Below are 24,518 nucleotides of genomic sequence, written 5' to 3'. Positions count from 1 at the left end.
CTACAAAAATTGCATAACCAACTGAGAACTTTGTATCACTTAAAGAGTTACCACAATGAACACTTAAAATGCAGTATTTCACAAAAAATAGCATATCAGCCATGAATGTGAACTAAGTGCTCAAACTTTATGTGAATTATAAGTTCAGAGTACTGTACTCGTTAAAGTGCACATTTTACATTCAGCATTCAAATAGATAAGGCACTTTAATTATTTAAAGATAAAACTATTATTAACAGAGTTAAATACCTTGAGTAAAATAAATGGGTAACTATTGCTCATCTGCATTGTAGATGATTATTTTTTCCTTCACCAGAACAGCAATCTGCAGGTCAGGAACATGGAAAGAAATGATCGATTCCCCTCCAATATTTACTGAGTAAAGAAAAGCAACAGTGTAGGAATAAACAGGTTTTTTTCTGTTCTGTTAACCATGGATGAGAGCACCTCATGTCCCAGCTCTGATACTTTCCAAGACAGAAATACAACTATATTGCAGGCTTTTAGGAAGAAAAAAAATCCATATTCAGAAAATGACTGCAGGAAAGTAACACTGTCTCTTCAGACATGTATCAAGTATAACTACATATTAGAAATCATATTTTAAAGGCCTCAAAAATACTTGAAAACAATCATGTTAGTCACCTTGAGGAATCCACTGTTGAACATTTAAAACAAATTATCAAGGTGCAGATCCAAGTAACTCAAACTTCATCACAGCTTAGCATTCCAATACTCATCTACTGTGTCCAAATCTAAAACCTGTTGTTATTCACTTGTACAGGACAGGAAGCACCATGCAGAACCAGCATCAGAAAATAATGTGTGTCCAGTAAAAGACTTCACCTCCACCTTCAGCATTCTGTATTCTACTTAACTTCTGTCTTCAGCACAACATCAATTTCTTCATAAATAGCTCTGAAAGAGAAGGAACAGGGCAACTCCTACATCACAGTTGTTTTCATTTTGAAAAAGTGCATTAATAAAATATTGCCCATAAACTGCCATGAGTTTATAGTGTTTCTCTAATGGAGTAGCATCCCATGTTTACACAGAAACAATGAGCCCAGTTTGTGGTGTCTGGTGATGCGTTTAATGATGCATTTAATGATGCATTTAATGATGAACCTCTGCACATTGCCACTCAGTGAATTAAGTTTGGGAACAGGACAGCAAAATGCAAAAGTGCATGTGAGTACTATAATAGTTACATAAATAAAACCTTGTTATCCTACCTCAAAAATAAGTTCTGTGTAGATGTCTGAAATCACACAGGTGATCCAGATGGTCAGTTAACTCGGTCCAAAGAGTGTGGTCTGTTTTCTCACTCAGAAAAAGCCAACTTAGAAGCCTCACCTTTGGAATCTTAAGAAAACTTTACAATATTAAAGAAGTTACTTACTCAGTGGGAGCCAGAGGATCAAATTCCATTACCTCATAGTAATGAGGTGACTGTGGCTTGTTCTTTGATGCAGCTGAAGAATAAAGACAGGCAGTTAAATCCATATTGAAACATAACTGAAATGCCTGCTTGCTACATGTTACATTTTTCTATCTTCCTGAAAGTATACTGAAAGCAACAAGGTATCTTGTTGCTTTAAATACTAAAATGGACAGACATGTCTACTTCCTTTTGTGAACATTTGTTGCTGCTCCTTGACTTTGTATATCCCTACAAAACTTGGGTGGTCTGCAGAATATACATTACCTGCTGGGGATGATCCATTTAATGATGTAGGATGTCCAGCCTGCAGATTTACTGGGTTCAGAGGCACTGGGCTTAAAGGAGTTGCCAGCTGAGGAAATCAAGCAAAATGGCATAAACTGATTGTTCCATGAGAACTGGTTTGACTTCACTTCCATAACTGCCAACTTATCTTTAGACTCTTGGATTATAGCAGGTAAATTCTAAGGTCAATAGTTATCAATGTACTCATATCCTTTCTCTACACAAAGTTCAAAGCACATTTATATAATTCTGTGCAATTTGTTATGTTACTCAAAGACTGCAACATTCACAACACACTTATCTGCTTTTTAGAACAGGCAATATGCATGGGTACGTGGGGGAACCTTCTCATCCTTTTTACTTCATACTGCCTCATAATGTTGCCATAATGAGGCAACATTACCTCGAAGTCCCTATATAGTCCCTATTCTTTGCCTGCCTTTTGTCCTGGGTGTTTGTCTACAGCATTTGTCCTACACTGTGATTGATTTTTCAGTGGTTTTTTTCTGGTGGGTTGTTTAGTTTTGGTGTTTGGGTTTTCACTTGTTTGTTTGTTTTAAAAGGTATCTTATTTGAGATAGGAAGCACACCAGAATAATAAAATGGCAGCAGAAAGAGATCTCAACTTGCTTCACACACCAACAGATTAAACACAAACAATACAGCAACTGCAGACTCCCCTGAGATTGTGCTGGACTCAAGAATATGTTATTTAAAATAAGCATCTCTGGTATCCCAAGAGGAAAGCTGGCCTGGTTACCAAATACAGATGTTCCCTGTTGTCTGGAGAAGAGCCACAGAATAATCTCTGTATCCCCATTTGAACAGTAATCAGAGTAAATCCAAACAGTTCTCCTGTTGACAGCTGCCAGTAAAGATTGATTATTCTGCAGATGAGAGTTACTCACATTGCTATATGTGTGTCCAGCTGGGCTGCTTACGCTATTGTTTTGTGCTTCAGTTGCAAATCTAGGAGAGAGCAATACATAAAAAGTAACTGAGAAACCACCAAAGCTGTAAATTTTGATTGCTACTTTATTTATCTGTTGGTCTGTCTTCACCTTATGCCACAGCTAAGCAGCACAGGCTGGTGGGACAGTGTCCCCTTTACATGAATTAGCTACAAGGACACCTCTCATCCCTTAAACTCTTCTTACTGACCTGTACAATTCATCTTTTTCTCCCTTGCACTGCAACACTGGCAACACTCAACCAGATAGCCATTGCATCTCAAGTATGTTATGACTCTGGAGATAAATTTAGGTCTATGACTAAACAGTGCTGCAGGAGTTCTGCATCTTTAAGCACGTTAAGCAATGTTTAGCAAACAGGGAGGCTTCAGTTATTTTACTGGACTAATGTTTAAAAACAGTAAATCTGTGTTCTCAGAGCTCTCTGTAAATTAAATCAGATGAACTAGAGAGTATTAATATCCCTGAAGAACTGTTACCATTTCTGCAGCAGATATACTCACGGGAATTGCTGAGCTTTTGCAGCAGTTGCTAATTCTATCTGTGGATAAATTGATGGATGGTGCCTGTTCTCATCTTCAGGGTGTGCAGAGAGGCAATCTGAAATTCCAAGTCATAATTAATGATCATTTGAACATTATTAAACAGATGTTAGTCATACTATGAACACTGAAAGGGTAAAATTTTGTTTGTAAGGAATATAAAGAACCTGAAATGAACTGGTGTTTATCATATGAAAGGAAAAATTTTAATAACTGAGAAAGATTTAGATGTCATTTATTTATTTCCTTAAAATGTCATAACATCTCCAGTAGTACTGTATCTGGTAGACATCACTTAAAACTCCCTTCACTATTTCTAAGACTGAAATGGAATTACAGGCACTTACTCCTGGGGAATATTCATACCCTTAACTTCAGTACACAGACTCCCCTAGAGAGGATAAAGAAGGGGCTTCTGCAGACAATAATTCAGGATACCTCAGTTAGGAGCTTTCCTCACTCCTCTGATTATGGAAGAAATCTAAATCTATAAGAGATGACTATCCCTCAACTGCTTCTAACAAGTGCCTCCTGAAAAAACTTAGTAAATCAAGAGAGTATCAGAGAAGTATGAGTATGTTTCTCTCTTCCAAACCTACAGAAAAAGGAAAAACCAGACTGCTTTACAGGTTTCACTGTAATAGAGTATGGAGCATGTTCTACACGTTCAAATTTTAGTGTGGGAAAAATTATTGCTTCCACTGTAAACAAATTACAGGGAACCTCATGCTACCTCACTTGTTTGTTTGTTATTTTCTTATATCCACAGAACATCAGTTCTCCTTTTAAGGAGATTCCAGGAACTTGCTTAACTTCATGATGTAGATTTTTCTCTCTTACAAGAATCTTCTTGATTCCTCCCCTTAGCTCTTGATGATTTGCTTTAGAAACCAACCCTATCAGACCGGAAGGGAAGTGAATTCATCACTTACTGAGGCCTGAGGGAGACACTGCAGAGTCAGTTTGCATCAGGGCTGGCACAGGGGATGCAGCATCCACTGAGAGGTCAAGTAGATCACTGGAGGGAGCAGATGGCTGTTTCCTGTACAGCTAAACATTTGAAAAGGAAGAAGTTGGTTTTTTTGGAATTTGTGTGTGTTTTAGTTTGCTTTTTACGCTTTTTTTTAAAAAGGAACTGACATAGTTTGAAACAAATTGCTGTTTTACAGAGGATAAATTTTTAAAACCAGAAAGTTGGCAAGTATGAGAGAGGAACATGATTTTTTGTGTGTATGAAAGATAGCTAATGAGAAAACAGAAAGCTTTGTAGAAAACACCATTTTCAGCAAGGTTGCCATTTCAAAAAAATCTTAAGAAAACTATTCTAAAAAGCAACCATGAGCTTGTTTAGATACAGGATGGTATAAATCTTCTGATTGATCCTGTACAATTATTTCCATGTTACTTATTGTGTTACTGAGTTTTTATACATCTTTAGGAGACTTGATTTTTTCTTCAGTCCTGTTTTGGACAGGCAAATTTCAAAATCACATTTCCAAAGACACAGAAAAGGGTTCCTTTTGTTCCTCCTGTGAACCTATTAGAATTAAAAATGAAGCCAACCAAAGATTTTAGTAAAACCATATGCTTGAATCATATGGGTTGGTAATAACAGATTATAAAAAAAATTAAAATATGCATTTTAAATTTGGAGACTCCTGACCAATATAAAATGCACCAATTGCATTAGTTGGATTAACTAATCCAACAGTGGATCCATCAAGCAAAACCTTCCACCTGCATAACCAGAATGTAGCAATAGCAGCTTTTCAAGGAAAACAAGATAGTCTTCTACCTTTTTTTAATAATTGTCAGCTGCATTTAAGAATTCACAGCACAGTAATTTCCATATTGAGTCCTAGATGACTACAGAATTAGAGCTTAGCAGAACCTGAAACATGCAAAAGTACTTTGGGCAATATAATTAACAACTGTAATTATCAATCAATAAAGCATAGTCATTAAAGCCATTATTCACAATTCAGAAAAAGCTTTGATGCAGGAAAAAACAAACATCAGGAATAGTGAATTCTGAAAGTGTAAAACTATTTCAGTCTGTAAATGCTTAACAGAGATGAAATGAAAAGAATCATTGTGGTTCCTCATTTTGTATCTGGCAGAGAGCAGTGCTTAGCTGTGGAAGCAATAAACCAGCATGTGAATAGAGCTCTTTCTCTCTATCATTTTTCCTGACCAAGCTTCCATTTTAGATTTGACATTATATGCTACTTTAGTTACATGAATTCACAAGAAATTTTTCAAGTGAGGCTTCAAAAATATTGGTAAGAGTCGTCTCCTGTACCTCTCAACTAGGGAATAAAATTCTGCATCAATCCAAAGTATATTTTTCACCATGAAGAGAAACAGGAATGCTCACAGACCTGCATTCACAGCTCAGCTGTAATTACCTCTGTGCGTTCCCGTTGGATTCTCTGGTTCTCCAAAAACCGAACTCTGTTTCGAGAGAACCTGGGGAAGGTGCAGAGTTAAATGTCCACTCTGGCATTTCTGACTTGCCACTTACAAGAATACAAAACCAGTTATAACTAAAGTTTGATTATCAAAAGACTCCAAAGGCACTGAACACACACTACAGGTGCTTTTCTTTGGGGTTCCTGTCTCTGAGCTAGCATTTTCACTCCCTCTGCTCCAGGGCTCTGGTCTTTTGGTCACCTCTGCTGACCCCAGGAGTTTGGGTTTGGGCTCACTTTTGCAGCCACCCATCTGCTTCTTTCAAAGCAAACCCAAGGCACAGCTGACAATAAAGTTTGTACTTAGGAACAAAGTCTGTGCCTAATCTGCCTGCTGACCAGAAGAGTCTCCCAGTTGAGCCCCAGAAAGTCTTCTGTCCTCAGAGGTCCCCATATTCCCTCATTCCTTCTCAGGACAAACCACACACCTGCTCTGGGACACAGAAGTCTCATTAGATCTGGCATTTGAAATAATTTTTTTGTCAAAGAGGAAACAAAACAACCCATTTGCATAACTATTTATGTACCAGGAGTCATAAAAGTGCTCTACACTGGGTCCAGGGAGGGCCACTCAAGTGATACTGATACTCAGCATCCATAACTTCAAACCCTTTTAGAAGTTAGAGCCCTATGTGGCAGGGACATGAGAGTGTCTACACAAGTGCCTCTGCTATTCAGGATCACCATACTGGGGAGGCCACAAGGAGGAAGGAATAGATGAAAGAAAACCTTTCCAACTGCAGAACACAAATACTGAACTGAAATACAGATGAACCAGAAAGTTGGTAAAGCCACTAGAGGGAGGCATGGTTACATACAAGAGGCCAGTTTGATGCACAGTGGTGACAGCTCCTGATTTAATTTAGACTCCATGTTAATAATTGGAAAGAGAGAATGCAGCCTGACTTGTCTTCAAACAATACTCATGGTATGAAGCAGATGCAGCTAGTGAAAATCAGTTTGTCCTTTACTCATCTCATTGTTCAGAGGCAATTAAAAAGAACAATTCTTCTCCAAGAAACATTAACCAAATACATTTTTATACTTACCAACATTGAAGTGCAGTGCATCTGCACCCAGAAAGACTCATTACATATAAACCATAGCATTATAATACTAAAACATAGCTTTCTGTCCAGTTTCACAATGTCCAATTATTTCCTCCTTCAGTCACCAGGTGAGTCTTTTATAAGGAATTTGTTATACCCACAAATAGTTCAAGAGGTTTGTGGCCTTGCCAGAATTCATCAGTTATAACAAAAATGCAAGCCCACACCTGGCTTCTACAGAAGTTGAAGAGAATTCTATTTTTGCTTTACTAAAATGAAAGCACTAAAACGAAAACTTCTGAAAGCAAGAAGTGAGGCCACAGTTCTTTCAGGGTAGTTACTGTAAAATAGGCCAACACTGCTCTAGACAAAAGATTTAACAATAAACAAAACCTAAACATTGTCAAGATCAGGCCCAAAGTTTGAGCCTTGGCTCTTTGAAATATTGGTGGCATTTTCAGTGCAGCATTTAGAAGAGACTCAAGAACAGATGGTTTTTCTCTCTAAAAATCTGCTAAATTTAATCATGAACCATTGTACTTGACACAATGATCTCTAGAACATTTCTTGGCCACGGAGGAGATGAAACATTGAGCATGAAAGGCCAGTTCCTATTACACCATAATACTCTCCATGAGTATACACACTGACAGATTTTGGGAGATAATAATGGAATTTTGAGTTTAAATATTTTTTCTGTTTTACTCTCATCTATTCACACTACCAGGGACATAACAGGCAATACTGCAGTGCTTCCATGTGTGAGAGAAAAAAATTTTCAGCTGTAAGACAAGCAGAAGAACATGTTTCAATCCAGCTGAGGAAAGCAAGTGACTCTCTTAAGCATGCAATGAGGCAGAATGCTATTCTATGGCTGATTTCTGCAGTAAAGCTGTCAAAGTTGTTCAGAAAAGAGAACAAGTACTCTTTCCTGGAAGCATATATACACTTAACAGAGATAAGGACCATCACCAGAACCAAAGGGTTTGTAGAAGACTGATGGCACATTTGCTGTGAACTCCCAAAAAGGAATGTTAAATTCCCAGGTGATTTTTGTTTACATGGTTCCATCTGATTTCCCCATCTATGCTGCTAAGTTCTCTGATCGCATTCTAATGGGTTTCTGACTTCCTTTGTGACCAGTTTCTGAAGCATTTAGGCAAGTACATGATTTTCTCTTTTGCAATTGTCTTTCTTTTCCAGATTTAAGGATAAAATCTGTCTTCCTGTGAAGAATCAACATTAGATGTAGGGACCATCTGTGTCCATTATGTACACTTATTCAATTAGGATACCAAATGTGAGGAGAGAAGCCTTGTACTTACCTTTCATGTCCCAGGAGGACATTATTCAGATCTTCATTTACTTGTATTAATTCCACTATCACATCTTCATTCTCCACTGCCACCAACAACTCCATGATCCTCTCCTGCATCATCCGACAGGTCTTATACAATTTCTGCCAGAGGAAGGGGAAGAAAAAAAAATAAATTGTAACTGTGGTCTCCCAGTTTGTCAGTTCTGCAGAAAAATGATAAGATACTTGGTGGCTGCAGAGTCATGAGTGACATTCCTTAGTTTATACAAACCACATGCATACCAAACATTGCAAATAGCATAATTTTCATGTCTTTGATCTCTGCAAGGCAAGTTGACAACTCCTATTATCACAGCCAACACTCCTACCCCCACCCAACCCCTACCTCTTGACCCACCTATATTTCTGAAGCTCTATCTGTCTCTAAAATCTAAATTACAAATTGCAAAAACCAAAAAACTAAGACCCCTCTGGGTGATGCAGAGCAAATTTGATTTGATCCTGTTTGAAGCTGATTAAACCCAGCAGGATACTTCAGATGGATGTAATGGATGTGATCCTGCTAAACCTCTGCTTGAAGACAAGACAATAGCAGTCTAACAAACCACAGTGATGCAAGACTTTTCTAGCTCTAACTATTCCTCTAAGTGGGGAAGTTTGGAAACACTTCATCTATGCACTCTTTGGAAAAGCAACATAAACCCAGCAGAATCAGCTAACAGAATTATGAGTTTATTGAGCAGAATTTTGCTTTATTGCCAGTTGAAATGGAAGACAGTTTATTTATGTTCCTCTCCATTGCAGATTTTACATGTTCAAAGAAACAAATTCTTTAGCAACAGGAACTTCTACTCAGCCAACATTACTCAGCCAACATTTTTCCCCCCTCAGTGCATCTGCAAATGCTTGCTGGCTCCACTTAAGGAAAAAAATAAAAATCAGGAGAAGGAAAATTACTCTGCTATACAGAAAATTGCTCTGGTATTATTTTCAAAGAGATCTGGCTTCTCCTAAAAAAACCAAAAAATAAAAAACCAACAAACTTTATACAAATAAATTGTCTTATTTAAAGAGAAATTTTGCACCCCTTTGCCAAACCTGCAATAGGATTACAGTGCACTGTACCTTCTGGTACTGTGTCTTCCTGGCCCACAAAAATATATTCAGTTTAATGCTTGTAATTAAATTTAAAACATCTCCCCACTTTATTACCTGATCTGCATTTAAGAAATGTGTATTTCTTAACACTCCATTACAACAGCCTATATTTTTAGGCTCCTTTCTAAATAGCAATATTCAATAGAAAAGGAAACTGAGACACTTGTTTCATACACAGACTTCCCAGGTTCTGCTCTTACCCCAGTGATGTATGCACTCTTACATTTTGAAAACTGGAGTTTTACAATGATGGACTATGAGCTGGTGTAAACAATCATCACTGATTACAGTGAGTTCATGCTACTTTTTACCAGTTCATCACCTGGGACTCAATTCCTACATGTCCATCCAGTATGCCTGTCTGGTACAGAAGTTTGCTACTCAGTCTGGTTGATGCTGAGCTTTAACTATTCTTTAACTGGTTTAGCACAATACTTTCAGCAACACCAGCTATCTTACACCTTGTCCAAAACAGGGTGGAGAAAAGGAGCCAAACTGCTGCTAAAGAAGCTCCAGTCCTGAAAACATATTGTGGTGAAGCTACCCCGTGGTATTTTTTTATTGAGAGGCTCCAGATACTCAAAAGGACTGAAATTAATGTCTACAACTCATTTAATGCTAAACAAATGACTCTTCACTTAAGGACTCTGCTTTCTGACAACAAAAGCCTAATCTAAGCAGTTCAGGTAAAGCCACGAACAAAAGGGAATATTAAACAGGAATGCTTGATGCTTCATGCCACCAGGTGCACAGGGCAAAAGAACAGAAAGAGTAACAGTGAAATTAACAGAGAAAGAATGAGTTTTCAGTCACTCCCCCACAAATGGGAACTCCACACCCTGTCCTCAAGCTTTTGCCAACAATTTTATTACTGGGAGCGTCAGTAGGAATCCACTGATTTTCTGTGGGCAACATAACCTGTGTGCCCACATGTAGAGGGGCCAGAGACAGGAAAATAAAGACACACTTTTCCTGTTTCACAACCAGAAACACTAACCTTGTCATGGACTAGACAGAGGTGGCCAATTATACTAAACCAGCATATTCTACCAGGGGTATCATTCACGGGGTGGTTAAATCATCAAGGTCAGTTTACACCCTGGCAACCTCCCTGGTGGCAGAAACACTACAGAGAGTAAAGCACAGAAAAGCCACAGATCAGATGTTTGGGTGGTGTCCATAGCTGGAACAACCTATACTCAATCTCTTAGTGCAGGCAAAGCAACCCCTCCATCATCTACTGCAGCAGCAGTTTGCTCTGCCTGTGTTTAGGTGTCTCTGCTCAGATCCTTGCTTCACAGGCCCTTCCTTCTTGAACTTCAAGCTCCACAGATCACTGCAAAAGGGACAGCATTGGAGATGAAAGGAATTTCCAGGGGAGGAAAAACCACTGAGAGATTGTGTCTATCTCCTATCTGGTTCCCTCAAACCAGGAGTGCTGCCTGTCATTAAAGATGCCAGATGGTGGCAAACTGTTCCTATCTCTCCGTATCACAGTATTATAGAATGGGTTGGGCTGGAAATTCCAAACCCCTTGCATGGTGAAGGACACTTCCCACCAGACCAGGTTTCTCCATGCCCCATCCAACCTGACCCTGAACATTTCCAGGGATGTGGCAGCCACAGCATCTCTGGGCAACCTGGGCCAGTGTCTCACCCCCCTCACAATAAGTAACCTCACCTCCAGCTGGAACCAATCCATAAATGCACACAGCTGAACAGAATGACCTCGAAGGAAAGAGCACCTAATAAAGGTTTCTTGCCAAGAAAATTGTCCACTGGACAAAAGCAGCACACTGAAGGCTTGCAAAAATTAGATCAGTTCTCCAACACACTTCATGTGGATCAATTATCAGTGCTTCCTTATCATAGAAGTTCAGATGGAAATTTGGAAACAGAAGGATGTGATAAAAGCTTTTTAAATTCTTGCAAGCCAGTTTGAAACAGAAAAATGTCTACTGACAGAGGTCACTATTAAAATGCTAAAGTAACACAGCATTTTTAGTTCTAAAATAGAAAACAGAGTGTGAGGGAGAAGGAGAAATGACATCAGAGGAGGAAGGCACATTCAGTGTCACATCTGAGCTGCAGTATCGCAATACAGTTCTTCAGGCTATACTTTAAGAACATGTAGATTCACCTATAGCACAGCAAGCTCCCAGTCTTTGAGGTCATGGACATAAAACCAATGCTTCATATTCTTCATTGGCCTTCAGTCTGCCTTTAAGGTACTGGTAATAATAAAGAGAGCACTGAAAACACCAGGACGGATGAGAGGGAGACTGTGTCATCATCTGTTTTCCCACAAGGCAACTGCATTCAACTGGAATGTTCTCAGGGCTGTCTGACAGAACATGCTTAACAGAGAACGCTCCATTATGAAATTCCTTTGCCTTTGGAATTCCCTAGAGCTTAAATTTGCATTGTAAGCTGTATTGTCCTTTCCTGACTATCTAGACTTCAGGGGAAGGTGATGAGAGAAAGCTGAGCAAAACCAGAGAGAGAAACCCAGAAACCTACTGATGGATTACATTTGGCAACTTGAATCCAGATGTCAGAAGAAAGAATACAACACATTTTAAAATCAACTTTGACCATGCCAAACCAGTAGTTCCTACCAATGTACTACTGCATACCTGTAGAAGATTCATATCATCAGGATTTTCAGAGCCAGGAACATTTTCTCTTAATATGGAAGACATGACTCTCACATTCATTTTTGCCATATCCAGTTCACTGTACAGTTTCCCAATCTGTTCAGTTCAAGGACACAGAATATTGTGTAGGTGAACAGTGAATGAGCAGAATGATTCTTATCTCTAACATGTACTTTCTTACCCATCAGGTATAATACAGACTTAACTGGTATTATTCTACTCTGGTGACAGACTGTGAAAATGAACAGCTCAGCTTTTATATGTGCAATACAACTAATCCAAATCTGACAGCACTACTCATTCTCCTTACAATTAATCCCTCTCATTAATGTTACTCTTTTAGCTACCTACAGTCCAAGCAGGAATGGAAGTGAACTGTCCTTTCCTTTCTATTTTTTAGAATAATTTCTTCACACAAGTAAGCTTGGCTTTCTCGCTTATATTAGAAGCAACTTTTATCAATTTGCATAACAAGATCAGTGGACATCATGCTTGAGTAAATTGCTCCATTTTCTGGCTGGGGTACAGCCTGGCATTTATTGAATTCAAGTCTGCCCACTTTGCTTTGGCACACCACCATATCAAACATTTTCAGGAGAATGAACCTAAAACCATAAATATAGAACTATTCCACTTGAACTGAGGCTCCCTTCTGGTGTTCTATCTGCCCAGGCTGTCCAAGTCAAACATGACCACTATATTTTGAGTGGAACCACCCACTTTGATCATGGAGTACTGCACCTGCTCAGGAGTCAACAACAATGTTGGGCCAGTGGGAAGAGGCAGTAAAGAACATTTTCCAGGATTAGCAGAAGATGGTGATGACTTTGTAGAAGGCTGGGATGAAGTCTGTGGAAAGGCAAAAGAGCAGAGCTTGGTTTTAACAAAATAATTGAAACAGACATCCAGGTGAGAGAACTCCAAAGAATCTCTGTCAGACTAGATAATGGCATCAGCTTTCTCATAATCAATGCTCTAAGGGAATTTGCTGAGCCAGGTCTATTTGAAAGAACAAATCTAATGGCTATTTTGTAATGAAATGAGGTTTGGAATTCAGGTATCTTTTAAATGGATTTGGAAGTACAAGTTCAAAGGCCTTCTAGATTGCAAAGCTGGGATGCTTTGTCTGCAGAAAGCTTCATTTGCACTGCATTTGAACTGATTGCTATAAAAAAAAAATCAAATTCAAACTTGATCCTGCACAAGACTACATGCTTCATGTCCTCCACTTCCTACAGACTGATTTAAAATTGTGTTCAGTTCTGCTGTTTTTAACATCAGCATAAGGTTTGCCACTGATTTTGAGTGGAAGATACATGTGGTAGACAGAGCTGTGTCTACTGCAGTTGGTAAGAAAAAAATCTAATGAGAGCATTATTTTCCACACAGCTTCTTTAAAACCACCTTTAAATACATAAGCTTTTGTGCACTCCACTATCCAGTTATCAAACCCAGGATAAATTTTAATTATTTCTGTCTGCACTGACTACACATCTGATTCTGTAACCACCGATCAGTGGTGGCGAACTTTCATGCTTCCCAAAACTCTTGCAAAAACTCCTAACAACAAAAAATCCAGAAAGAAAGACTTTAAAATGAGTACTGTATTTTCTGCTGATGTCTGGTGCTCAATCCATACTTAATATTCTAAATGCTGCACCATGATATCTATGACATATCCTAAATAACAGTTACTGTGGACAAACTGTGTAGACAGTTGAAGAGATATATGGACAATAACATTTTCTTACTGATTTCTACCCCTCTTGGTTTAATCTTAAAGATAGAGGATGCTTGATAATTCTGATTGGTACATTTTTTTGTCAAAATTTTACTCATTTTAGTTGAGGCTTTCAGAAGCTGACAAGTTTGGAGCACTCAGCTCTCGTTCATTTTGAAGTAAAGAGTGTGCCCAAATCTTTTGCACAATTTGAAAGTCTCAACAGAGAGATGCTTCATTTTTGAGAACATATCCACTAATCTGTGGTTTGAGATAAATTAAGCTAAACTACTATATAGGCCAGGTTTCTATGTTGTTATCTTAGCTGTTATAATTGAAACTGACTCCTTCTTGAATGCTTAAGTAGGTTGGTCATATTCTGCCCTGGAGCATTTAAATAAACAAAGATAAAACCAAAACCCTAACACACCTGTAAAATCAACACATCCTGTTTCTGATTTACAATGATTAATGAAGTACCCTTGAGTATCCCCACCTTAGGTCCCCTTCTGCAGGTGTCAGAAGATGGAAACTCCACTCCTTTCTTCAGCAATTCTAGATAAACTTCTTTCACTTCACTCACATCCACCATTCCCTGGAACCCTTGGGCCCACGTCTGGTGTTGAAATTGGAGGGATGAGAAGAGTCACAGAAATGGTCAGAGAAGCAGTTCTGAAACAGGTGGTCCTCAATGCAGGTCATTCCCTCCAGCCACTCCAGCTAACACCATCCAAAGCAACAGGAACCACAAAAGCTCCAAAGCTCTCTCTCATCCCACTTGCTAAGTGCTACACAGCAGGAGCACATTTATAGACTGAGGGGAATGTAGTGTAAAAGGTGGAGTTTGACAGATTTCCAGTTCTCTCCCTTTGTCATCCAATCTGTGCCACTCCTGCACAAAGCAGAAGCAGCAAGAATAAATTCTGCTTAAGGAAGAAGCTCCTGTGAGTCTATTAATGCTGCATTATTAAATGTTTACCATACAGCTGAGACACAAACACTTCCTGTTTGCTCTGGACTTACCATGATAAAGGTCAGAATTTTCTCCTGCATGTCAATTGGCAGATTGTACCTTGGATTCAGTAGTTTCACCAGCTTGTCTTTACAGAAATCTTTCTTCACAACTAGAGACTGGAATCTCGGGCCACAGTTCTCTATGCACATGTCAAGCAGCTGCACACACATAAAGCTTCTGTTAAACAGATAGTAGGAAAAAAAAAACCTAACAAGCAACTTAACTGCTTTTGTTTCCTTTTGTTCAATTTGTTCCGAGGTGCTACAGGGAAAAGTACAAACGAGAATGAACAGATTATTGTCAGCTATCTCACTAAAATGTCTGATGAGGTTACTACAGGGAAACAAGAGCTCACTGTGTGCAGTGCTGTACCTATGCAATACAGACTGAGATCTGTTAGCCAGAGTTATATTATTTTTAACAGAGAACCATGGTCACATTTGTTTCCACATCATAGCAGTTAATGAACACATGGTACCTTAACAACATGAAATCTGTCCACAGCTTAAGAAATTGCTTGCACAAATTCAGAAATACAATTAATTCACTGTCTAGCACGTAGGTACCCTGGTCTGACAGATTCTGAAGAGGTCTACAAGAGAAAATAATACTAACTGCCTTTCTTCTAATCTGCCCTGTTAGTGAGAGACTAATGAAAAAATAGGAAAGAGCAAATTCAACAACTCGGAGTACAATTTCTCCACGCATTTTAAAGGTCACATTGATTTAGAGCAGAATTGCTGTACTGTTCCAATTGTCAGGATAATTGTCACAAAATAACTCTGCTTCCAAAACTCTGCTTGGAATTGTCAGAGTAGGATCCCTGCAAGTAACATGTTTGCCCTACCACATACAACAGTGTGTGACAGTGACATAATAATTCTCTCCTGTACACCTGGCGGTGACTGATTATGAGTCCCATGTTACAGAACAGACACCAAAATCTGTCACTACATCCTAGTCCCTTAAATTAGGCCAATAGAAATCTTGATTGGAAAGTGCAGTCAGTCAGATCAGGTGCAGAGTCAGAACTCTGGCTCAAATCTGGAGTTCTGTCACAGAACCACAATCCCCTGTGTAGAGAAAAAGAGTCACTCGTGCCTTTTAGTCTTCAACAGTATGTTTACTTTCACTCCAAATTTAAAGATGGAAGATGGAAAGGTGAAAGCAAAGGGTAGAAACTAACAAGTATTCAAAATTTCTGAGTTTTTTTGGAACAAAACTTCCCCTGAATCACGCAACAGACAGAATATATTCTCAAAAGGATACAGAGAATTTAAAGAATGCTACTGTAATCTTGAGAAAAGTAGGTTAAATACACTTTCTTATTCAGAGCAGACTATATTTAACTAAGTTGAAATCATTTTAGTAACATTGTCTTGCCTCAGGACTTGGGGATTTTTGCCCCAGTGTGATCAGGAACTTACAGGAGAAGAGTTTTAAAACTAGAAGAAAATATACTGCTAAAATAAAAACAGGGTAGAACAAAGAGACACTAGCAGACTGCTGTGCAATAAACTGAGACACAATTACAGAAAAATCTTGGCTCGAATCATTATTTTTCCTTTGAAAGAGTGCACAAAACACATGCTAATAAGCGAAGCCAGTTGCTTGCACAGCACTTCAAAGATGGTCTGTATAAAACATTTTCAGCCCACTGCATGGGAAATTTGGTGTGCTGCTCCCTATTACTTGTTCCCTATTTAAGGGACTGAGTATTTACCCTGTGAATGAAAGTACACAACTAATGGGCTAGATCCTCCACTCAATTATGCCAGCACAGCCCACTCACTTAGAGCAAAACTAAGCTGGTATAAGAAAAAAAGAATTTGACTCAATTATTTTTCACTTGACCATTCATGAACAAGCCACTTGCATGCTAATAACACCTTTCATTACAATTTCCATATGATTATTTATCGTTGCAAATAGGACTTCACCTTCTGAAGCAGTTCCACTGGAATGCACAGATCCAAGGTGGCCAAGTCAACCACTGCACAACAAAGCCCACAGGACCTCAATAGAAATATGTTTTAATAACAGAACTAGCAAATTAACTTCAACCAAACCATTCAAATTCCTCTAAATGACAGGAAGGCCTTAAAGCTGTTGGAATTAACAGAGCTGCTATGATAACAGAAATCCAGCTGAAAAGGGATCTGCACTGAGAGGAAAGGAGGGTGTGTTGCACAATCAAAGCTCTCTGGTTCATGTGACAACAACACAAAACTAAAAGTATACAAGCACCCTAACAGAGGTAAAGACAAACTGTAAGACTGAAAAAAACAAAGGGTAGAAGTTGGAGGTGATAACAGAAAGACAACTACACTTCTTATCAGTAGAGACCTATATAAAACACTGAAATATAGATTTCTTTAACTCTCACTCAATGTCCTTTTCTCTTCCTCTTTGGCCATGTATGCCATAAAGTGTAATAAAATCGATCAGGACCTTTTTGATTGAGGAGCTAGAGGGCTCTCTCATATTTTTGTCTTTTAGACCCTCCGCTTTGTAAAATGTTAATTTAAGAAAATAAAATCTGAAGGCCACATTTGCCATCCTAAAATTTCCTTACATCCGAAAACTTACAGAATAGTAAAAGGAAAACCAGAAAAAAGCCTAAGGCAGAGAACCAAACACCCAAATGTAAAGCTAACCAATTACTTACTTTAAAATATTTTCCAGCAATGAAATACAGAAATGAAAGAATAGTTCCATTTTAAATTTCTGCCCACTGCTTTGTGTGTGAGTGTGTGAGTAGCCATACGTAGAGATAAGCACATGTTTAATGCACTGCTTCCCCATGTGCTGTTTTGATCCTCAGAGCTGACAGACATCAAACCTGGGGCACTGCAGGATGTAAAGGCTTTTACAAAACCAAGGGAGATCTACAGAGCCCATTAAACAGGTGTCTCAGCCTTTCACAATGTAAACAGAGTTTACCAATCCAAAGTCCATTAGAAATAAGGAGTCAAATAACACACACAAACTTTGTTGGACTCCTGCCTAAAAGTTCTAATCCTCCTCACTCTGATTGGGAAATCGCTACTGCCAAGCCTGATTGCTTGGCTTTATCAAAGACGGGGCATGAAGCAACCCTGGGGCCTGACATGGATACACCTGGATCCATGTGACTTCACAAGCACTGGGTGACTTCTGCAGATGGGAGCATAGGAACTGACTCCATGGCCAACACATTATACAGCTGGCACTCAGCCCCTTTCCTCCGAGTAAATAAATAAGCATCTATTAGCCAGGAGAAGGAAGATGCTGCTGAGGTTTAAGAGGGCTCATTTACAATCAGGGCTTAACATGTGGGGTTGAGCTACTTCAGATGAAGAATTTCACATTTGACTTTGTGTGTATTTGCTGCAAATAAGCTCCTTAAGCAGTTTCAACAGAAAGATTAAATTCTACAATTTCAAGGTTCAGTAAATAAAAGTGCATCAGAATACATTCCAAAAGAAAACGTAAAGCTGTTGCCTTCTTAGTTGTATCTAATGCAGGTAGGAGACATGATGTGATGTAGGATTTCAAAAGCTGGAGGATCACAGAATAGGAAACACAGGCAGTACCTTACAGTTCATAAGAAAAGAGCCCTGATTTGTTGAAATTTGGAAGAAAAGCAATTTTTAAGATACAAGAGTTGCATGGGGGCAGTTGTGCTTTAGGTATTGAAAATTATATCTGGTTCTCCATTTGCAATGACTTGCTGTTCCAATCTGAGCATTTCAAAATAAGAAATAGGAACAATTTTCATGAAGGCAATCAAGAACACAAAACACAAGCACATGGACTGATTTGGGAACAAGGGAGTTAAGAGTTATACACAGCCAGCAATAAGGTCATCAAAGGGAAGGTTTCACACATTCTAAGCTGATGGCAGCACTGGTGGAAAATCAGAAAAAGAAAATTCAGGGGCAGAAGGAGAGGTAAGGATAGGATATCTTATGTAAGAACAAGGAAGAAAGAGGAACATATAAGCACAGAGAGTTAAGAGGAAGAACTGGCAACTATTCAAATAAATGAATAAAATAAATAAATAAACTCAGGGAGAAGAAACCTGCTGTCAGAAAACAGAAGCTGGGCCAAAAGGAAGTGACTGCCTGGCAGGCAGGGTGTGAACAGACATGGAGAGAGGAGCCTGGAACAGCAAAGTGACTGTGAGTAAATGTGGAACTACAAGCACAACTGAAACCTGGTACATGCTCTATCTGTGAGCAAATACAATGAGCTTCCAAATCAGTATGATCATGGTCTTCCTTGGAAATACCTGAAGAAAAGGTCCTTCTCCCACTTTTATGCTCTTAAGAGTTAAACTGTAATGTCACCTTGGGTATATCTGCAGAGTAAATAACTACAGAAAGGCTCCTAAATGTAAGCACGGAGTTCTCAGAACTTCAGCTGACTGTGTCAGATATTCAGAAAGGACCTGGGTGCACAAAGGCTGGAGGAGAAAGCAAGCAGATCCCAAACACTGATTGCAATTGCAGCGGAAACCAGAGTGTTTCTGTTATGCAAACATGTAGGAGACACAAAAAGGTGACTCATGAGACAGTGGAGGAGGAAGCCAGGAAAGAAGTTCGGAAATGGAATGAACTGAAGGAATACATTGGTATGTTTAACACATTTATCTGCATCTCTACCTTGTCAGGAGACACTTGAGCAATTGCTAAGTGACCTACAATTTGACACTATCAATCACCTATCTTAATCACTTCTCAGCACGTATTAATATAGATAATGATTTTGCACAACAAATACCATACCCATGAGTAAGAGTACTCAGAGTATAATGCAGACAGGCCTCTGCAGCCTCAAAAAAGGAAACTGTGAGGAAAATACTTCTAGACAAATAATGAAGATTTAAATCTCCAGCAAGTTAAAATACAACTGGCATGATTCTTCTTATTGTTGATCAAGAGTAAATCAGGTGGGGAACTCTTAGATTTATGACAATGCTAGGAACTTCCTGCTACTGCTTACATTATCAGTGTAGTGGAAAACAGAGAACTGTTTTAACATACTCCAGTTAAATCTTGAATTGACTGAAATCAATCACTTTCCCCAAATTCTGGAATAGTTCAGAAACTGTCATATTCTGGAGGCCAGGTTACCTGAAATGAGGATATTCCCATCCACCCAGTCCTCTAACCTGATTCTTCTGTGGCTTATTCTGTGTCTTGCTTCCCTGTTTAACTGAGCACTGAAACACTTTCATTCAAATTTCTCATTTATACACGTTAATATTTACCTTTAAAAAACAAGTATTGCACATTCCACCATACTGCATACCATGGGTCAGTACCACAAGGTGAGTAACAGAATCCTCAAATGTAGTTTTTACGTAATATCCCAACCTCTGTATCTTTCACAAACAGGTGGGGCACCCACAGTGGGACAGTCACTGCAGCAAGTAAGCTCTATACTGCTTTTACATAGCATGGGTTTAAAAAAACCAAAACTGCAACAATAACTTTAAGAATTTGAGTCACCCAGGACTCTCTGGAACGCCAGGAGAGCATCTGATCTGCACTGTGGCAGTGCTGTACACACAAACAACAAGGACAGAAAACATCCCAGAGAGTTGTGTCAGTGATAATTTGCATGCCACCTTATCGTTTAAAATGTTTTCCTGCTTAGTGTCTAATTAATATAAATATACTGTACTTACAGACAGGGTAAGCCTGATCTCCTTATGGTTACAGTTTTTTGAAAGCTTTTTCTTTAGTGCTTTGACAGCATCTTTAGGCCTGTGACAAGAAATTAAGTTGAAAAAGTTACCAGTGAAGCTAGACTGTTTTTTCTAGTTTGTAACTTCATCTGAGAGCCAAAAATACCAGTCTGAGATATGGCACCAAATTCATCCCTGTATTTACACCCACATAAAACTAGAGCAATTGCCCCATTGATTTCAGCAAAATCACTTCAGCATTGAGCTAGAGTAACAAAGCAGTGAATCAGGTTTGGTACTGCAGACTCTGTGTTGCTCCAGAGACTTGTGCAGAGAAATAAAGTTATTCTGCTCTGCAAAGTCTCCACAAAAATTATATTATTTCACTGTTGTACAGTAGATTTACTTATCTAGCTTTTATTACTATGAAGGGGAAGAACAACTGGCAGCTGTATCAAGAATTGACTGGTACCTATTTTTCAAGTATGATGCAATTAAGAAATAGTCTCCTTGGAGAGCTGTCAGGAGCAGGGGAGTCTTGGCTAAGTTCCAATTTTATAATTGCAGGATGCTTTTAACTCATCTGAGTAATTACCATGTACGGAGGGACAACCCATTCCACCTATGAGATGGTGGCATTTCTAGCCCAGTCATTTTAATTTCTATATATACACCCCATATCTTTTAACTATCTATGTAAAAGGAAAAGGGTGGAAGATAATATCAAGCTTATCACATGTGGGAAGCAGTTTTGCCTGATTAATGTGGGCTATCTATAGTGTACAATTATTATGACCAGCTCAATGCTCATGATCAACAAAACCAAGATGTCCTAAAGTCCCTTTAGGATCTCCCTAGAATCTAAGATGAAGCAAGAGGTATAAATACAATTTTTAAAAAGGAAAAAAAAAATCTGTGAAAACAGTTCAGACCAAATGAAATTAATTGGTATTTGCCACTGTCACATTTTTCAGTTTGAAATCTTGTACTTAATCAGAAAAAAAGAAATGATTTGTCTATTTTTCTTAATCTTATGTCATACTTACTGATACTAGTAGTGCATCAAGTGATGGATGAAAGCAGAGAGGAAAAACTTTCCTTTGCAGAAAGCTGTACTACTACTATTTCACTCTTGCTTCTTTCACTGAAGCACCTGGAAATACTCTGGTCAGGAGTCGGATATTGCATTAAAATAACCATTTGCTTAATTAGATACAGCAGATCTGCTGTTCCTGGTATCCTGTTACAGACTGGGACTACTAGTAGTTGTCTAGGAGGAAGTTATAAGGAGTTCCTCTGTAAGCATAAGCTGTGCACGAGAGGAAATAGTTTATTTTTAAAGCCCTGTTGCATGGAAACGCCACATAAAAACTAACACTGAGGGTCGAAGTGTGCTGTTGCTTATGGCAATGATCAGAAGGGAGTTATTATTAACCTTCCAAGCTCTAAGAACCATGGGTGAGAGTGTGGGATCCAAAGAAATGACATGAAGGGAAAGTTGATATAAAAGAAGACACTTCTGCAGAAACCAATGCATAACTCATTCTCCTGGAGAAAGCTCTTCAGCTGCTGCTAAAACATGCCAGTGCTAGGAGTGAGCTCTTGCAGGGCAACTCTGAAGCAGATCATACATGAGAATAAATTTCCTCCCTCCCCCTTTAACAGGTGGGAACAAGGAAGCACAAAGCAGCAAGGGACTGAGGAAACCAGGACCCGGCAGCTCGGTGCAGGAGGCCACCTGTGTCGGGATACACATGCTGATAGGATGGATCCCACTGGACCAGCTCCCTCCTGCCAGGATGTAGGGTGTCTGAGAAAATGCAGAGTGGGGAGCTCAGATGAAGTTAAAAGCACAGCAGGGTTTTAAATAGACTTGTAGGCTCAGAGGCTTTTTCCAGGCCAGGCTTTGCAGAGCACAGGGGGACCCGCAAGCGCAGGTTGTGGAAAATTGGACTCAGGTGGGAACCCTTCACTGTCAGCTTCCTCTAGCGCTAGTCTGCGGGGAAGGGCCCACAAGTTTAATCCCTGCAAATCCTGCACAAGGCACCGAGAGAAGTAAAACTCTTCCATCAGAACCAAAGACACCAGCTCAGCGCTGCCGTTTCGTTTTGGGTATCTTTTACATACGCGCCGTACCCCGCCTGAGGGATTTTGCCCTTCCCTCGGGCAACACAGGTGCTGCCTCAGCCCAGCACCCGGCGGCTCATTCCCCACAGGAGAAGGGGGCAGCTCACGGCACTGCTGCCCCGGGATGTCCCGGTCCCGCTCACCCTTCCTCCGTCGCGTTGATCACGTCGCAGATGTGCATGAACTGTCCCCACTCCTCCGTCTGCAGCGATCCGAACGTCGCCCGCTCTGAAAGGCCAAGGGGAGCCGCGGTACAGCCGGCCGGGGACCCAGAGCCCCGCTGGGACGGGCGAGGAGAGCGGGAGAAGGCACCGTCCCGCCGAGCCCCTCACGGCCCGGGCGGCGGGGAGGGAACGGAGCCCCCCGGGCGGCGGGGCAGGGCGGAACGCGGCGTCCCTCGTTACTCACCCACCAGGCTGCCCACGGCGGTGCCGAAAGGATCCTTCGGAACCTTCCCGAAAGCCATGGCCGCAGCCGGCTGAGTTGCGCGGCCTCTGAGGGGCAGCAGCCCCGTCCCGTGCCGTCCCGTCCCGCCGGATCCAGCCGCTCCCCTCCCGCCCCGCTGGTCTCTCCCTTCCTGGGACCGGGGCGGAGCTGCCTTCAGGTGCCGTCGCGGCTCGTGGTTGCAGAACACAGCGGGCCGGGCCGGGCCGGGCCGGGCCGTGCGGGCAGCACCGCCCCCGTGGGCTGGCCCGGTTCTGTCCCCGGTGAGCGGCGGGTGGGTGCTAACGGGGGAAGGAAGGGAGCAGCCCCGGTCAGCACTGCCAGACGGCCCACCCGGCCCCTCACGCGTGTGCCTCACCGACGGGGCAGCCCCGCACCCCGGCACTCTGTCCCGGACCCAAAGCACCCACTGACTGCCACCCAGGATCACATAACCACGGCCTCCTCTTCCCGCTCCGTGGACGATGTTTAACGCGTGACAGGATCCCCCGCTCCTGCCAAACCCGACCCTCAGCTGTCTCCTCCATGGGACTTCAAGGCTGAAACCACGAGAAACGGCATTTTTGTAAGACAAAGCTCAGGAACACTTGGGTAGAAGCTACCTAGGGGCTCCAACCTGCCTCCTGGCACCTGTGAATTGGAAACTGAAGTTAAATTTACTAGAAAAGGGAAAAAATGCCTGTCTTGCAGCACTGGCACAGAACAGCATTGGTAATTTTGATAATTTTTTAGGCATATACCTCGGACTTCTTAGAGCAGAACTGACATTAAGGGATGAGATTGACGTCGTGTTAAAACGTTCACTTCAGGTATCAGAACACAGAAAATTGGGCTTTTCAAATGCAGCAGAACTCTATGTACACTTCTAGACAGATACTCGGTGCAATTTGCTGCTTAAACTGATAACACATGATTAATTTATTTTAAAAGAAGACTGCAAAGACAGCGAGAGTGTTGTGCTACACCACTTGAGCATCCAGCACTATGAAATCAGCAGGGCTGATCACTACTCCTGCAGCACCCAGAGATGTTTTCTCAACCCCATGTTCTGTTTCATAGGTTTAGCAGGAACAGATACACAGATCTCAGAGAAGCAGGAGGGGAAAAAACCAAACCAGGACATGTAAGTTACATCCAAAAAGTCATCTTTTGTATTAGTAGGAACCACTAACACGTTTCTGTCACCACATACACATTTCCACGTGTGACTTTCTTGCTATAATTACTATCAATGCCTTCCACCGTGTCACTTATCACAAGTCTGACTGTATCTCAGACCTGATACTTGGGAACAAATGTGGCATGAATGAAAATTAAAGCCTCAGCTGTTATTTTTGTTGACTGAGGGTTGTAATTATTTCAGTATCAAGCAAATACAGAATCATATTAACTAACATTTGAGTACTGCTTAATCAGTCATACAGTCAGAACACGATATAACCAAATAAATTATTTGCCTGACATTAGAATGTCATGAATTAACAAAGCTGTGTTTGCACTGGTTGTAATTGTTCTTCCCCTCACACACTTATCTTGCTTTCTTTTGCATTTTGGATAACTATGGCTCCATCTGCTGGGTAGATAGAACATAAAAGCTGGAGAAAAAAATCATTTTTGTGCATCTTCAAGGAGCTCTACAAAAA

At 40.4% G+C, this 24,518-nt stretch overlaps 1 protein-coding gene across 1 annotated transcript; it reads right to left on the bottom strand.

The window, feature by feature from the left end:
* Positions 1–22,956, bottom strand: TOM1L1 (target of myb1 like 1 membrane trafficking protein). The gene is made up of 15 exons (XM_030461828.1): positions 22,840–22,956; positions 22,575–22,659; positions 20,305–20,383; positions 14,639–14,788; positions 14,112–14,231; positions 12,637–12,744; positions 11,875–11,991; positions 8,088–8,221; positions 5,651–5,711; positions 4,175–4,292; positions 3,204–3,300; positions 2,638–2,698; positions 1,709–1,796; positions 1,403–1,475; positions 1–918 (listed from the first exon to the last, which is right to left on the bottom strand). The coding sequence occupies exons 1-15, from the start codon at positions 22,895–22,897 to the stop codon at positions 870–872; spliced, it is 1,398 nt and encodes a 465-aa protein (XP_030317688.1). The 5' UTR covers positions 22,898–22,956; the 3' UTR covers positions 1–869.
* Positions 22,957–24,518: the final 1,562 nt, after the last annotated feature.

Source organism: Calypte anna, chromosome 18 (genome assembly GCF_003957555.1).
Source record: "Calypte anna isolate BGI_N300 chromosome 18, bCalAnn1_v1.p, whole genome shotgun sequence".
Lineage (NCBI taxonomy): Eukaryota > Metazoa > Chordata > Aves > Apodiformes > Trochilidae > Calypte > Calypte anna.
The sequence above is the reverse complement of the archived record's forward strand: the minus strand, read 5'-3'. Positions and strand labels throughout refer to the sequence as shown.